The 14,281-nt window shown below is 37.2% G+C and overlaps 4 protein-coding genes and 1 long non-coding RNA gene across 5 annotated transcripts; 4 read left to right on the forward strand and 1 right to left on the reverse strand.

Moving 5' to 3' along the window:
- The first annotated feature begins 395 nt into the window (after positions 1-395).
- LOC149729083 (uncharacterized) lies at positions 396-1,694 on the forward strand. The gene is made up of 4 exons (XR_016386077.1): positions 396-897; positions 1,147-1,183; positions 1,379-1,454; positions 1,605-1,694. It is a non-coding gene; the product is annotated as an uncharacterized LOC149729083 (long non-coding RNA).
- A 119-nt stretch (positions 1,695-1,813) lies between these two features.
- Positions 1,814-5,381, forward strand: LOC149729084 (coagulation factor XIII B chain-like). Its single transcript, XM_089889134.1, has 7 exons — positions 1,814-2,352; positions 2,512-2,691; positions 3,201-3,383; positions 3,554-3,736; positions 4,014-4,202; positions 4,577-4,762; positions 5,200-5,381. Exons 1-7 carry the CDS (start codon positions 2,259-2,261, stop codon positions 5,298-5,300), a joined length of 1,116 nt encoding a protein of 371 aa, XP_089745260.1. The 5' UTR covers positions 1,814-2,258; the 3' UTR covers positions 5,301-5,381.
- A 359-nt stretch (positions 5,382-5,740) lies between these two features.
- Positions 5,741-8,291, forward strand: LOC149729085 (coagulation factor XIII B chain-like). The gene is made up of 6 exons (XM_089889144.1): positions 5,741-5,903; positions 6,088-6,270; positions 6,643-6,825; positions 7,055-7,237; positions 7,650-7,835; positions 8,125-8,291. Exons 1-6 carry the CDS (start codon positions 5,813-5,815, stop codon positions 8,160-8,162), a joined length of 864 nt encoding a protein of 287 aa, XP_089745270.1. The 5' UTR covers positions 5,741-5,812; the 3' UTR covers positions 8,163-8,291.
- A 391-nt stretch (positions 8,292-8,682) lies between these two features.
- LOC149729086 (body wall muscle protein HR-29-like) lies at positions 8,683-11,498 on the reverse strand. Its single transcript, XM_089889146.1, has 5 exons — positions 11,276-11,498; positions 10,313-10,553; positions 9,920-10,020; positions 9,312-9,468; positions 8,683-8,923 (listed from the first exon to the last, which is right to left on the reverse strand). The coding sequence occupies exons 2-5, from the start codon at positions 10,528-10,530 to the stop codon at positions 8,746-8,748; spliced, it is 654 nt and encodes a 217-aa protein (XP_089745272.1). The 5' UTR covers positions 10,531-10,553; positions 11,276-11,498; the 3' UTR covers positions 8,683-8,745.
- A 508-nt stretch (positions 11,499-12,006) lies between these two features.
- LOC149729087 (uncharacterized) lies at positions 12,007-14,276 on the forward strand. Its single transcript, XM_089889135.1, has 5 exons — positions 12,007-12,399; positions 12,641-12,998; positions 13,131-13,287; positions 13,502-13,670; positions 14,115-14,276. Exons 1-5 carry the CDS (start codon positions 12,148-12,150, stop codon positions 14,274-14,276), a joined length of 1,098 nt encoding a protein of 365 aa, XP_089745261.1. The 5' UTR covers positions 12,007-12,147.
- The last annotated feature ends 5 nt before the right edge of the window (positions 14,277-14,281 follow it).

Below are 14,281 nucleotides of genomic sequence, written 5' to 3' on the forward strand. Positions count from 1 at the left end.
CACCTTTTGCGCAAGTATGTGTGATCAATACTGAACAAAATTAAATAAGAATGACAGATTTCAACAATAAATAAGGGGTTTTGTATAGGCTGTCCGCGCAAGACAGGGATAGTTTAATCAGTAATCAAAAGAAAGCGATTTTCTGTTTGTTTTGATTTAATTCTTACGCTTACAGTTTTAAACAGATTTTATTTATTTGACGGTAAATACTCAGTTGGATAGACGTAACTGAATGTGCATTATGTGGTGTATGCGTGTTGTTGGGGATGGATTATTTTTTTTGGGGGGGGGGGTTAATGATATCGAATACACCGCGTCGTGGTCGCAGTATGTTTTCTATAAACCACGTCCGCAAACGGAAATCACAACACTTAAACACCATACGCTTATTGCAAAATAAGCATGCTGGTGTATAAGAAGCCATCCATGTTATAACTCGACAGCGAGCATGAGTTGTATGAATACACCATGTGTGCCTGGTGTATAAGAAGACAACTCATGTTATAACTCGACAGTGAGCATGAGGTGTATGAATACACCATATGTGTCTGGTGTATAAGAAGACACCTATGTTATAACTTGACAGTGAGCATGAGGTGTATGAATACATCATGTATGTCTGGTGTATAAGAAGACACCTATGTTATAACTTGACAGTGAGCATGAGGTGTTTGAGTACACCATGTGTGTCTGGTGTATAAGAAGACACCCATGTTATAACTTGACAGTGAGCATGAGGTGTTTGAGTATATAGCATGTATTTGTTGCCTTACCGATTTCAAAACTAGGTTATAAGATGAACAAAGCTTTACTTTTCGTACTTGTTTTTGGACTGTTGTTGTGTGCGCATAATACAGATGCGTGGAGACGGCGACGATGTACAGACAACGACTTTGCGTGAGTTACTTCGTCAGTCACGTATTTGGCTTGATAGGCCTACAGTGGGTGGAGTAAAATGGGACATGTTTTTATTTAGGTCCCATTCGGTAGTAAACAAGGAATAGTTACAGAATTATATAATCGTGGAACCGCGAATATAAAATAGCGCTAATGTTTATTATTTAAAACACGATTAGGAAACGTGGGATTTAGGTGCGAACAGTATATCCCATCTTACCCCACAAAACAATTGTTTGTTTTTTCTAGACCTGCATCAGTGAAGAATTTAAATGAAGATAACAAGGTATTTGTGGGTTAAAATTGTTTTTTTTTTCTTTAATCCTGTTAAATTCCTGTCGTACAGAAATGTACGAATGTAGAAAAATATTATAGGAATAAATTAGGTTTACCTGCGATAAGTTTACTTGCCTTATTAAATGAACTAACTTGTAAGTACAGTTTCACAAAATCAGACTTTGCAATAGATTATCTTTAATAGGATCGTACGTCTCTCGACTATATTGACGACAATAATGACGACGAACTATTTAGTTGCAAGTTCTAGAAACGTTAAAGTAAGAACAACATTTATTGGAATAAATGATTTCAATCTGATGTGGTTTATAGTTTTACTCTAACAATACAGATGTTAAAGTAGTTGTTTTGAGTGTCAGCTTAGGAATTGAGAACCACTATAACATATTGTCTAATCTAATACAATACAGAAGTTGGGATTCAGAAATCAATAGGAAGTAATGTTTTCAATGCTTCCTTAACAGTTCCAGCGCTTACAGAAATAAACCAATTTTACAGCAGACACGTTTTTTTAAACTAAAACCAATTAGTCCTACACGATCATGTTTTAACAAAAGCAAACATGAATGATTACCATTTGACACAAACATATTTTCTGTCACGACTGCTTACTGTCACATAGCCTACCTAATGCAGAGTGCAAAAGCGTGCATGCGTATACCAACGTCGTTATTAAAGCGCCAATATAAACCGTTCGAATTGTTTTGCATTAAAACAAGACGACCAAATATGTATATACACACAAGAACCAACACTGAGAAAAAATCTACAATATTTTGCCGCCAGTTTTCAAATTCAAACTAACAAAGAGGTTTTAGAATTGAAAACAATAGGTTACTGTTATGTCATATTCCCGACAAACAGCATACATCATGAAGCAAAACTGCTGACACTTTACGATGATTTATGTCTTAAGTTATGTCTTTTCGTGCTGTCTGGGAGAAAACACAGGACTTTCGGTCACGATTTGACCCGTGGGTAAATCCTATATAAGACACACAACGCCCAATCTCTTATTATAGATATATAGACGTGTAAACAAGCGTATATACAGATTTAACGACATGTCCAGTTTAACTTGGATTGCAATAGTGGGCTTGGTGTGCATTCACCTTGCACCGTGTGAAGGGAATATCTGGGATATTATACAACCAAGATGTAAGAATTATTTATCTTCTAAATTAAGTGTAAAATCCTTTTGTGGCAAATAAAATACGTTTGAGGTCTTGGGGTATGAACTAGTATAAAGGGTAGCGGGTGGATTCTTTATTAGCATGGTAAAACTAACTAACTAAATTTAAATCTATGAACGTTTAGTCTGTAGCCCTATCGTTCCACGTCGCCCAGTAAATGGTGGTTTCAGATGTCGTTTTGTGAACCATGCATGCGTAGCTGGTACATACTATTGCAACAGCGGGTACAAGTTGCAAGGACGCAGTTATAATGCGTGCTTTAGTCGAACGTGGCTGTTTTCATCTCCGCCAAGATGTGTAGAAGGTACGTCTCTGATCAAACAACTTTACCAAACTATGATTTTCGTCGATTATACTATAAAAATATTTTTGGGATGCGACCCACATTAACACGCGTGTGAGTCAACTTGTATAGAACTGCGGGGTAAGATGGGACAATGTTAGTGGCTAAACCCCATGCTTTGTGTTTTGAACAATTAACATTGCTATTTTAGAGTCGCGGGGTTACGGTAATATATTTCCGTGAATATTCTTTGTAACTACTAAATTAAAGGAGGAATGGATGGGAACTTATCCCATCTTACCCCACCCTACTATATATTGAAATGCAACTGCAGTCTTTCAGGACAACCCATTGCTAAAAACACCCGTATGGTAGGGTGGGAAGAGATGGGACGAATTTTCTTTTTTTATCTTCACGACTGCCATAGACCCATGTTAATTGTTTAAAACACGATCAGAATATTTGCATATTATGTGTTAAGGTGTCCCATCTTCTCCCACCCTGTACTATATATTTGTCTATATAAACAGAGGGCTGCGACGCACCAACACTACGCAATGGACACTACAGTCCACGTAGTTCAAACCACCGAGCATACTCAGCCATTACCATTAGGTGTCGTGACGGTTACAAACCTCGAAGTAGACACAGTATCTGCCGAGGGTACGGGAGTTATTATCACTGGAGTCCAAGCCCATATTGTGAACGTGACGGTGAGTGTTTAATACAATAACAGCAGCAGTTATTAAAACATATAACAATTTAATAATTAAAAAATAAGTCTTTCTTTCTTGTGCAATTCGTAAGAGATCGTATTTGCAAATTTTCGTCCCGCTTTTAAACAAAACAACTTTTAAAAATGCTTTTTTAAAACGACATTTAGCAAAGTGCGACCCACCGAGCTTACAGAATGGAAACTTCAGCCCGCTAAAATCCAAGTACAACCGAAACACGGCCATAACAGTGACGTGCAGTCCTGGTTACAAGACTCGTAGCGGCGACAGCTTGAGTAACTGTCGGGGTAACAGTTATGTCGCGTATTGGAGACCGCTGCCATTTTGTTATTGTAAGTGAAATAATATAACCAACATAAAGAAACACAGATTTTGCAATTTATCACGTATTAGTTTTATGTGTAGTGTTTTACTCCATGAGGGCCCATGCTGTGTAAACGTTTCGTTAAATGTATATGTGTTGGTATTTACTTTTTTAAAAAGCAGTCTCATTTTATCACACTTTCTTTTTTTTCTGAAAAAAACACATCCATCCAGACACGCATTCATAATAGGAATAAATAAATTTTATAGCGAGGTTTTATAATTTTTATTACACTTTCACTTTAGCGACGGTTTGCAACGACCCTGTAGCGCCAACTAACGGACGGGCAATTCCAGCAACTAGAATATCTTGGAGGGTAAATTCAACTGTGAGATACGTTTGCAACAATGGATTTAAACTTAACGGACAAGACTCGTCATATTGCAAAGAATCTGGAAGCTTTGCTGGTTCTTTACCAAGATGTGTCAGACGTGGTAAAAATAACATTAGTTATAGAGTTTACTTGTCCTCCTATTTTCTTGCCCCATTTGGTAGTAAACAAAAAACATTCAAAGAATTATAAAACTGTATCTTTGCGACTCCCATAAACCGCTGCTAGTTGTTTAAAACACGATAAGGATATTTGGATATCATGTGTTAAAGGCGTCCCGTCGTCCCCACTCTATTAGGCTATATATAACTACTCACCAACACTAAATTACCACGAAAACAACATTGTTATAAACCTCCAACCGGTAAAGCTGCGTAAAGAAAGGTGTGAAATAAAATCGGTTTTATCGTTTAAGCCCGTTTTGCATTAGGTTAAATATATAGAGCCCCACCCAACTATATGTTGTTTGTTTTCAAGCTACGTGCCCACCACCCATTCCACCAAGAAACGGTCGAATGGTACCGAGATCAAAAAGAACATGGCGAGAAACAGATCGAGTAAGTTTTTATTGCGGCTTTGGTTTCACACTGGTTGGTGCAGGTGCGGCTACGTGTCGAGCAAACGGACGGTGGGACAATGCTGCCCCAACATGCGCGGAGGAAGGTACGTATTTTTAATAATACAGCAAGGTGGGGGACAATGGGACACATTTCACTCTATTTCCACACAATCAGGATATTTGGATATTATGTTCTGTCCCGTCTTTCCCCACCCTACTATAGTTTGTTTAAGAAACGCCTAATGCATAATAGAATATGTAAACGACCCTTAAGTTTCGTTAAAACGCAAGTGCATATTAGCGAACAAACGTGTGGTAATGGGCTGTCACATTTAACAGTAAGGTTGGGAAAGATCGAATTCCTTTTCACTCACATTTCTCGTCTCCCATAGACCGTTATTATTTGTTTAAAACACGATCAGGGTATTTGAATATTATGCGCTAAAGGTGTCCCATCCTCTCCCATCCTACTATATGTATGATTACCATTAAGATATCTCCGATTAATTGCTTATTGCTTTTACAAAACTTTACATTTCAGCTGTGGTAGAAGTTACTACCAACGGTGATGCAGAAAGGCCGTGGGGTACAGCAAGGCAGGGTGATGCAGCAGTATTTACCACGGGAACCTACTACAATTAGCCAGCATATTCGCATGTATATAATATCGTGATATCGTTCAGCGCTTATCATTTCATTAATAAATACAACACTTGGACTGAACCTTGTGAGGCGTTTAGTCCAGAGTAATCCCTATTTAACTTCCATTAATAAATAAAACATGAAATAAATCATCATAGTCCGTTGCCATTGCAGCTTACAACAAACGTTTTTAGTTGCAAATCATGGAATTTCAGTTACTAAACAGCGCTGGGAAACATGCGAATCCACCGCAGTAGAGTTACGAAAAAGACAGCAAAAAACATACAACTATATATATAATTGCCGACTTCGGCAGGTAAAAAATAATATTTACTTTGCTACACGCCATGACAAACTACTGAAACTAGACGGTCTTTTACCGTAGGGTATGTCTTTCGTGCTTCGGTCACGATTTGACCCGTGGGTAAATCCTATATAAGACACACAACGCCCAATCTCTTATATTATAGATATATAGACGTGTAAACAAGCGTATATACAGATTTAACGACATGTCCAGTTTAACTTGGATTGCAATAGTAGGCTTGGTTTGCATTCACCTTGCACCGTGTGAAGGGAATATCTGGGATTCGCGACCAAAATGTAAGAATTATTTATCTCCTATAAACTATGTATAAAATCCATTAATTCGAGACGAAAGTAACAAGATAAAAAGTGAAATAGGTTTAAGTTCATATAGGTATGGACTTGTTTATAACGTAGCGGGTGGATTCTTATTTGTTAGCATGTTAGTTTAAACTAAAATTAAATCTACATGAACGTTTAGTCTGTAGCCCTCCTATTCCAACTCGGCCAGTAAACGGAGGTTTCAAATGTCGTTTTGTGAACAATGTATGCGTGGGTGGAAGATACAATTGCCGCAGAGGGTACAAGTTGCAGGGAGCAATAAACTACAACGCATGTTTTAATGGAACGTGGTTGTTTTCATCTCCGCCAAGATGTGTAGAAGGTACGTCCCTGATCAAACAACTTTACCAAACGTTACTTGCCGTCAAATAAACTGAAAATGTTATGCTTGGAATTTTGAACGACATGTTTACACGCATAACTGCCGTGTGTGTCACCCTATAGAACTGCGGGGTAAGATGGGACAATGTTGGTAACTAAACCCATGCTTTTAAGATCGTGGTTTGAACAATTAACTTTGCTATTTTAGAGTCGCGGGGTTACGGTTAAATAATTCTGTAAATATTCTCTGTAACTACTAAATTGAACGAGATATGAATGAAAACTTATCCCGTCCTACTATATTAGAATACAAATGTATTCCATGAGGACAACCCGTTGCCAAACCAAGTATTAATTATCCATATATAAACAGAGGGCTGCAACACACCAAGACTGCGCAATGGAGACTACAGGCCACGTAGTTCAAACCACCGAGAAAGATCCGTCATTACCATTAAGTGTAAAGACGGTTACACACCCCGCAGCCAACGTAGTACTTGCCGGAGGAGATACGGGTCGTATCGTTGGATTCCAAGCCCATATTGCGGTCGCGACGGTGAGTGCTTTATATACAATAACAGCCGTTATTAAAACTTAATAACATTTTGATAGGTAAAAAGTGTTGTATAAATAAGTTATAATAAATCAGGTCTTTCTTTCTCATACCATTCGTATAAGATATCGTAAGATATCAAAATTTTTGCGCTGCTTTATTGATAAAACAAATTTGAGAAAAATGCTTTTACAACACAACTTTAAAAAATACCTATAAAAACAACTTTTAGCAAAGTGCGACCCACCGAGCTTACAGAATGGAAACTACAGCCCACTAAAATCCAAGTACAACCGAAACACGGCCATAACAGTGACGTGCAGTCCTGGTTACAAGACTCGTAGCAGAGACAGCTTGAGTTACTGTCGGGGTAGCAGTTGGGTCGCGCATTGGAGACCGCTGCCATTTTGTTATTGTAAGTAAAATATTCTAATCAACATAAAGAAACAGAGATTTTACAATTTATCACGTATTAGTTTTATTTTTTTATGTGTAGTGCTCTACTCTATAAGGTTTCATGCTAAAATTTAAATAATAAGTGCGAAAGGCGACCCGTCTCCCCCACTCTACTATATATAAATGTTTTGCATAACACAGTCGGTTACGCTAACACTGAATTAGCAAGAAAACAACATTACTTAAAAACACGAAACCGATAACGCTACTTGATAAAAAATGTCAAATAAAAACGTGATCGCTAAATTCAATGTACATATTGTCGCTAGACTAAAAGAACTAAGACCGTTTTACATTTACAATCACCAAACGGGTTATTTATAAACAAAATAGATCGTTTCGTAAAACGTAAATATATGTTTGTTTTCAAGCTACGTGCCCGCCACCAACGCCACCAGTAAACGGTCGCATGGAACCTACGTCGCAAACAACATGGCTAGAAACAGATCGAGTAAGTTTTTACTGTGGCTTTGGTTTCACACTGGTTGGTGCAGATGCGGCTACGTGTCGAGCAAACGGTCAGTGGGACAATGCTGCCCCAACATGCGCGGAGGAAGGTCAGTACTTATTGTATTACATATTAGAATAGGATGGGGAAAGATGGGACATCTTTTCGATCCGTTTTCTTGTCCCAATTGGTAGTAAACAAGGAACATTTAAATATAATTATAAAATCGCATCTTTTCGACTCCCATAGACCGTTGTTATTTGTTTAAAACACGATCAGGGTATTTGAATATTATGTGCCAAAGGTGTCCCATCTTCCCCCACCTTACTAAATGTATGATTACCATTAAGATATCTCCGATCAATTTGTTATTGCTTATACAAAACTTTACATTACAGCTGTGGTAGAAGGTACAACGGGCAGTGGGGACGCGTGATGTCGCAACTTTTTCCACAAGAATCATCTCCAATAAACCAACATGTTCACATCAATAATGTACATAAAATAACGTCATGATATCATTATACTTTCACTAATAAATAAAACATGAAAAATATCACTAAAACCTAATATTGATTCCTACAACAAACGTTTTTAGTAGCAAACCATGGGTTTTTTAGTTACTATAAAGCGAGGGGTATGGGAAATCCTCGCCTAAATTCTAGGACCCATGGTTGCAACGCAGCGGGTCCTCACCCATATAGAATAGAACTAAACAGCATTGTGCAACATACTAATCCACCGCAGTAAAATTACGAAGAGGACAGCCAAGCAAGAACAAGATCATACAACTATCTAATGTCCGGCTCCCATTAGTAAAAACTAATCATACACTTTGCTACACACCACTACAAAATACTGAAACTAAAACGGTCATTTTAACCAGTTACAAACAAGGTAACGCACTCAATCAATCTTGCAAAATCCGCAATCAGAATAATAAACTCAAAAGGAACGAAAGTGCTTTCAATATTTATTGTGCAAATTTGAAAAACGAAACAAAATAATTTCGTGCGGTGTTAATTACCGTGTTGTACACTAATGGGGATTTCCCCTATAGCAAGAGTGGGTTTCTTCAGTTGCTCTATAGCGACATCGTGCGGGCCTTCTATTTTTAATATTCCGTCGTCAGTTAACGATGACGTAACGTCCTCGGTTTTCATACCGTCGGGAAGGGTGAAGGACCTCCGGAATTCCCTGAGAATATTTATGAATAAATGTAACTTATTTATCCTTGTATGGCGAGGCAACAACAGTCGTTACAACACAGGTGTTCTGTTTTATACACCTCGTGCACGCTTACAAGTTAGTGAAGTTACCATGTATGTAACTTATTTATCTTCGCATGGTGGGGCAACGACAGTCGTTATACCAAGGGTGTCCTGTGCCATACACCTCGAGCCCAGTTACGCGTTACCATGTATGTAACAATCTGTTGTAAAAACCTCATAAAAGCAACACCACAATACATTGCATTCGCTACAAAAACTAATGAGCTTTTACAAATTTTACAACCCTGAGTGGAACTTCTTTTTAGCTATGACAAACAAACAAAAGTAGTAAACAAACCACACACGAGTCTCACCTGAAAGTATAAGCGTACATCCCATTATCCTCATTCTTACTTTCACGTTTTGCATGAACCTCCACTTTACCACCGGCCACTTTCACCGTCACCTCCTCTGGTTTAAAGTCTTGAACGTTGATGTTTATTTTGTATCTTCCTTTTGTACTTACTGGAGCTGCAAAGATAAAAGGGGTCATGATTAAACTTTGAATGGTGGAGAAAAATAGGCTAATAAAACACAGCTGTATAATTATAATGAGCTGTATAACTTGAACATAATTGTATATCAAATCATATGTTGATATGCACGTACTATCTACTACGTAGTTTAGTAAGTTTTGGATTATGTATAAGTCATTAATACAATGCTAGAAGTTGACAAATTTAATATTATTATGGGAGGAATGAAATATCATGAATATCATTGTAAGATCATCAAACCTGCTTCCATATGGGATCTCTTACACATAAGCTTCTAACATGGGCATACACCCCTGAAATATATTATAATACCCTATGTGAATAATCTTGGTACACATTCAAAGTAACAGGTGAATTGGTGATACTGTATTAAGTAAAGGTAACATGTGAGATGGCCTAAACTGCCCTGCGTCCATAATCCCCACCTTTATCAACCGCCATCTTTGCCCCGTCGTGCTCGACCGGGATTTTCAAGCTCGCGTCGACCTCGTCATCGAAATCAATCATGCGTAACATTCCACGAAACCTGGGAACGAAGGCGTTAAATTTTTGCTTGTAGTAAAACCAGAAGTTTTTGGGATAACAAATTATTTTATTTTTGCATGCATCCATGACCCACAAACCTTTTTTCCTAACTGTGCCAATGGATGTATATTATATTGATTTTAATATATTTTATATTTTAACATTTTTGGTGGCTTTATACCAAAATTTTTTCTATTAAAGGCCAAAAGTCAAAACTGTGGTGCTAAATATTATATATCACCCTGTTTTTAAAAATTAGGGATCCCAATAATACTTTTATGACTCCAACCCACCTCCCATCCACTCTACTCATGAATTGATCGAATCTTTTCTCCATTTCCATAAACCTCTTGGTGGATTCCAACATCCAAGACGACATCGGTCGGTTTCGTCGCATCAACGGCCAACTTTCATCTCCGTAACTCCAGTTTCTGGAGGGGAAATCCCCAAACCGAGACATGGCAGGGTACAGGGACCATGGTTGGTCAAATTCTCGAGCCATTAACGCCATTGTAAGTCACAGTTGTCCGTTCTCTGTGATGTCATAGTGTTAAAGTTCATATTCTTATAAAGTGTAGAGTATACATATAGATATGCTCAGTACAATTGCTAATATACACAATAACAAATAGAATGGTAAACTTCTCCTAAAGGAACGGAAATAACGAATTGAAAAAGAGCTTCGCAAGACTTAAAATATGTCTGGTGGCAACAATTTGTAAAACATTAACAGTTGTTTCTTTATATTCCCAAGCTGTGTTAAGATTAGGAGTTCTTTAGCTTTCTTAATTAATATTCACAAATAACAACTATCACTACAATACTACCTCATAAAACATTTTTATCTAACTTGACTAAGTCTACACAACCAATTCAATCTTACTTAAACACACTTAAGAACTTTCCACAAGCATTTAAATGAACAACCTTGTCTTCTGACCTGTGACTTAATGCGATACATAAGCATGATGACTGCATACAACAAGTAGCAATATGACGTCACTAAGATATAATTAACTCTCTCTCAGGGGTTGTTTCTAGACAGACTACTGTCACTCAGCGTGTCATTCATTATCTTGGGCTATATCCTCGTGGTTGGGGACTTCAGTGACTTATCCATGGTTGCCACTCCTATTTTTTAGTTGTATCTAGGATATATTTATCTCATATTTGAAGACCAAAGTATTTATCCCTATTTATCATTTTTTTATTTCTTAGTATAAACAAACAAATTTTAATTGTACTAAAACACTTACCATGTCTGTGTTTACTTTAAGGAAGCTTGAAAATGAAATCTACTGTGATTTGGAAATTAATAATTATCATTTCTGTTAAGATTTTGCCACCACATCCCAATTAAAACGTTTCTTTTGAAGAATGGGCCCCAGGGGTATTGGACACGGTACGGCAGCAGCATTGTATCCAAACTTTTCACATAAATATCTTTCCCTTTAAAAAGATTCTAATGATAATGCAGTTCAATCTAATAAAACCTAAACTTTGAAGTACAGTCATATAATTCAATGCAAAACCAGGAAATAAATGAATTTTGTGTTATCTTTTATTTACGTTTACATACGTGATACGTTGATAAAAAACTAAACATGTCGGAATACTTTAATAAACAAGGTAGCTACAGAACTAATACAACTTAGTTTTCCAACAATCTTGGACCTTGCTCCCCAATTTTAAATTTTCGCCCAAAAATATACTGTCATCACTGTTGGCAATATTTTACCAGTGTTGCCAGACAAATAAATGGTCCCCGAAAATATTAAAAATGTTTTCCTGTAAAAACCAATATTGATATATTGTATGTTTTAGCTGTAGTAATGCACAAAATATTATAAATTTTGTAAAATAAGCGTTAATTTTGCAACATTTAATATTGCCATAAGATTTTTTTTATTTTCTATATTGGCCCTACGTCACAAACGTATGTATGATGTAATAGACCATGCTATAAGTATGCAAAAGAACAAAATTGTGGAAATTTGTGGTTTTAATAACAATAAAAAAAAACATTTAAACGTGTTTAGATATTTTAAAGTTTCAAAATGTAGGTATAGTTTTTATTACAAACTTATTAGTATGCCTGCGGTTACTTATAACTGTTAAATGAGAAGAAATGGACACGACGAATCCGAACACTTTTGATTCGCAACGTAACTTAGGGAAATGCCAGCGACAAAAAGAAAATCTACCAAATTCTGCTTTCGCAAAGCAGGCAAAAATGCGGCATAATTTAGAAGACGCTTTAGCAACTGAACAACCACTGGAGCTTAGCGATTGCAGCGAATCAACAAATGAAATCCAAACAAAATTGAAACAACTTTTAACTGATGCAAATGATACAAAAATGTCTGGGATTTTGGAGACGGTAAGTTATTACATGCGTATTGCCAAAAGCTTGGCTGTCAACTTTAAAATGCTACGTGTTTGTATCTGTTAAGATAATACGCCAATCTTTCCGCCCGAATAATCACTCACAAAGTTACATGCGTGGGAACTTTTAAGCGGGCACGAGGTGTATGAAACAGAACACCTGTGTTGTAACGACTGTCATTGCCCCGCCATGTGAGGATAAATAAGTTACATTCATTCATTTTAAATACATTCAGTGCGCAACGCCTTCAAAACCCGTCGAGAATACTGTAAGAAGAAAAAAAGAATTTTTACTACCTTATGACGTCAGACTACCTTCGCTAAACGCCGGTGACGTCACTGATTACCATGGCAACGATGACGACACGAGCGACTCGGATTCCGAGTTCTTTCCTGATTGGTCGAGTGTCGGTTCCCATGGAAGCAACGACGGTTGCCATTGTAACGAGGAGCACGAACGTAGAATCATCGCACGCGAAATAGCTGATGACGTGTACAATGACGTATTACAGCTGAGTGATGACGATTTCACCGAAGCCGACGACGAAGTCTTATTTATGTATACAGACACTTCCCGCCAGATGGAGCCAGAGGGTTAGATTAAATGTATTATAACTACTGTTGATGTACTCCCCAGCGAGGTTAAATAAGTAACATTCATTTATTTACCCATATTTTAACATGACCCAAAGTTTCTGGAAGATTAGTTATCTTTCCTATCGGCAGGGCCCGGGACCAGCGGTATTTCCCAAAACGTGATGATGCGACAACCGACTCCTGCAGCAGGAAATGACGTACCAGGTACCAGTTCAATGAACACTGACTCACTAGCGACACCTAGCGAACAACCATTGGGAAGCGGAAAACGTGAAAATGAAATAAAGTAAACAATTCTGAACTATGCGTATTAATTCCAATCTCATATTCTACGTAAAATACATCTTATTTTGGTAATAAACAAAATAATTTATATAACCGTATTCTCACAACTATAAAAGAGAGTTGTTATAATTGTTAAAAACATGATCACGACAATAGTATGTGCTTACGTGGTATCCATCTTACCCTACAGTATTTATATTACGCTGTATATTTAGACCACAAGCCCTTCGAAGAGTTAAGAGTATGGTGTTGGACAACGATCTGGAGGATGGGATGGCGATTGGAAAGCGAATGTTTGTTATGCATCAGAAACGTAACAATGACAGCCCTATGACGTCAGTTCCGTCGCCTCTTTTATCCAATTATGACGTAACAGTTTTACAGGTACTGGAATATAATTTTAAAATTATTTTCTCTGTAATTATACCGTCGTAGCTATTATACGATCTCATACAATTTGGCGCATTTTGGCGAATATATGGAATCGCAGATATTAAATGTTTTTAATATGTATATTTTTTAAATGGTGACCGAAAAGTTAGCTGTCTGGTCTGGTATGAAAATCTATGAAGAAAGTTTTCAACGTTGGTTCAGCCGCTCATAAGAAAGTAGATGAAGTATGAAAGCAATTTACTTTGTTTGGTTAAACAATTATGGGGAGTTAAATTTAAATTAAAGTATGTCGGCAATACGGAAGATTTAAAAATAGAAAAAGTAATCACCCACAAAGCGAGAACGAGGTATATGTAATAGAACACATGTTATAAAACGGCCGCGTTGCCCTGTCATCCTTTGATTGCAAACACAAAAATATTATATTCCCAACAGAGCACTCCCTCTCAGCATTCATCGAATAAGTTCGGTTTAAAGAGATCTCGTTCTAATATAAGCGTAAAAATGACACCTTATAAAAGAGGGGGGATCTCATTGCTCAAAGAAGAAGCTACAATCACAGAAGATCCTGAAGAGGACAACATAAGCACTGGATGAAATGA

Source organism: Ciona robusta, chromosome 11, assembly GCF_009617815.1.
Source record: "Ciona robusta chromosome 11, ASM961781v2".
NCBI classification, from domain to species: Eukaryota; Metazoa; Chordata; class Ascidiacea; order Phlebobranchia; family Cionidae; genus Ciona; species Ciona robusta.

Bases quoted from the DNA above. Each gene is read 5' to 3' on its own strand.
- LOC149729084 (XM_089889134.1), top strand. From the start codon at position 2,259: ATGTCCAGTTTAACTTGGATTGCAATAGTGGGCTTGGTGTGCATTCAC. The intron at 2,353-2,511 runs GTAAGAATTATT...ATGAACGTTTAG, and splicing joins GGATATTATACAACCAAGAT to TCTGTAGCCCTATCGTTCCA. The intron at 4,763-5,199 runs GTACGTATTTTT...TTTACATTTCAG, and splicing joins CCCAACATGCGCGGAGGAAG to CTGTGGTAGAAGTTACTACC.
- LOC149729085 (XM_089889144.1), top strand. From the start codon at position 5,813: ATGTCCAGTTTAACTTGGATTGCAATAGTAGGCTTGGTTTGCATTCAC. The intron at 5,904-6,087 runs GTAAGAATTATT...ATGAACGTTTAG, and splicing joins CTGGGATTCGCGACCAAAAT to TCTGTAGCCCTCCTATTCCA. The intron at 6,271-6,642 runs GTACGTCCCTGA...ATATATAAACAG, and splicing joins TCCGCCAAGATGTGTAGAAG to AGGGCTGCAACACACCAAGA.
- LOC149729086 (XM_089889146.1), bottom strand. From the start codon at position 10,530: ATGGCGTTAATGGCTCGAGAATTTGACCAACCATGGTCCCTGTACCCT. The intron at 10,021-10,312 runs GTGGGTTGGAGT...CTTCGTTCCCAG, and splicing joins ATGAGTAGAGTGGATGGGAG to GTTTCGTGGAATGTTACGCA. The intron at 9,469-9,919 runs GTGGGGATTATG...TTATCTTTGCAG, and splicing joins AAAGATGGCGGTTGATAAAG to CTCCAGTAAGTACAAAAGGA.
- LOC149729087 (XM_089889135.1), top strand. From the start codon at position 12,148: ATGGACACGACGAATCCGAACACTTTTGATTCGCAACGTAACTTAGGG. The intron at 12,999-13,130 runs GTTAGATTAAAT...TCCTATCGGCAG, and splicing joins CCGCCAGATGGAGCCAGAGG to GGCCCGGGACCAGCGGTATT. The intron at 13,671-14,114 runs GTACTGGAATAT...TATTCCCAACAG, and splicing joins ATGACGTAACAGTTTTACAG to AGCACTCCCTCTCAGCATTC.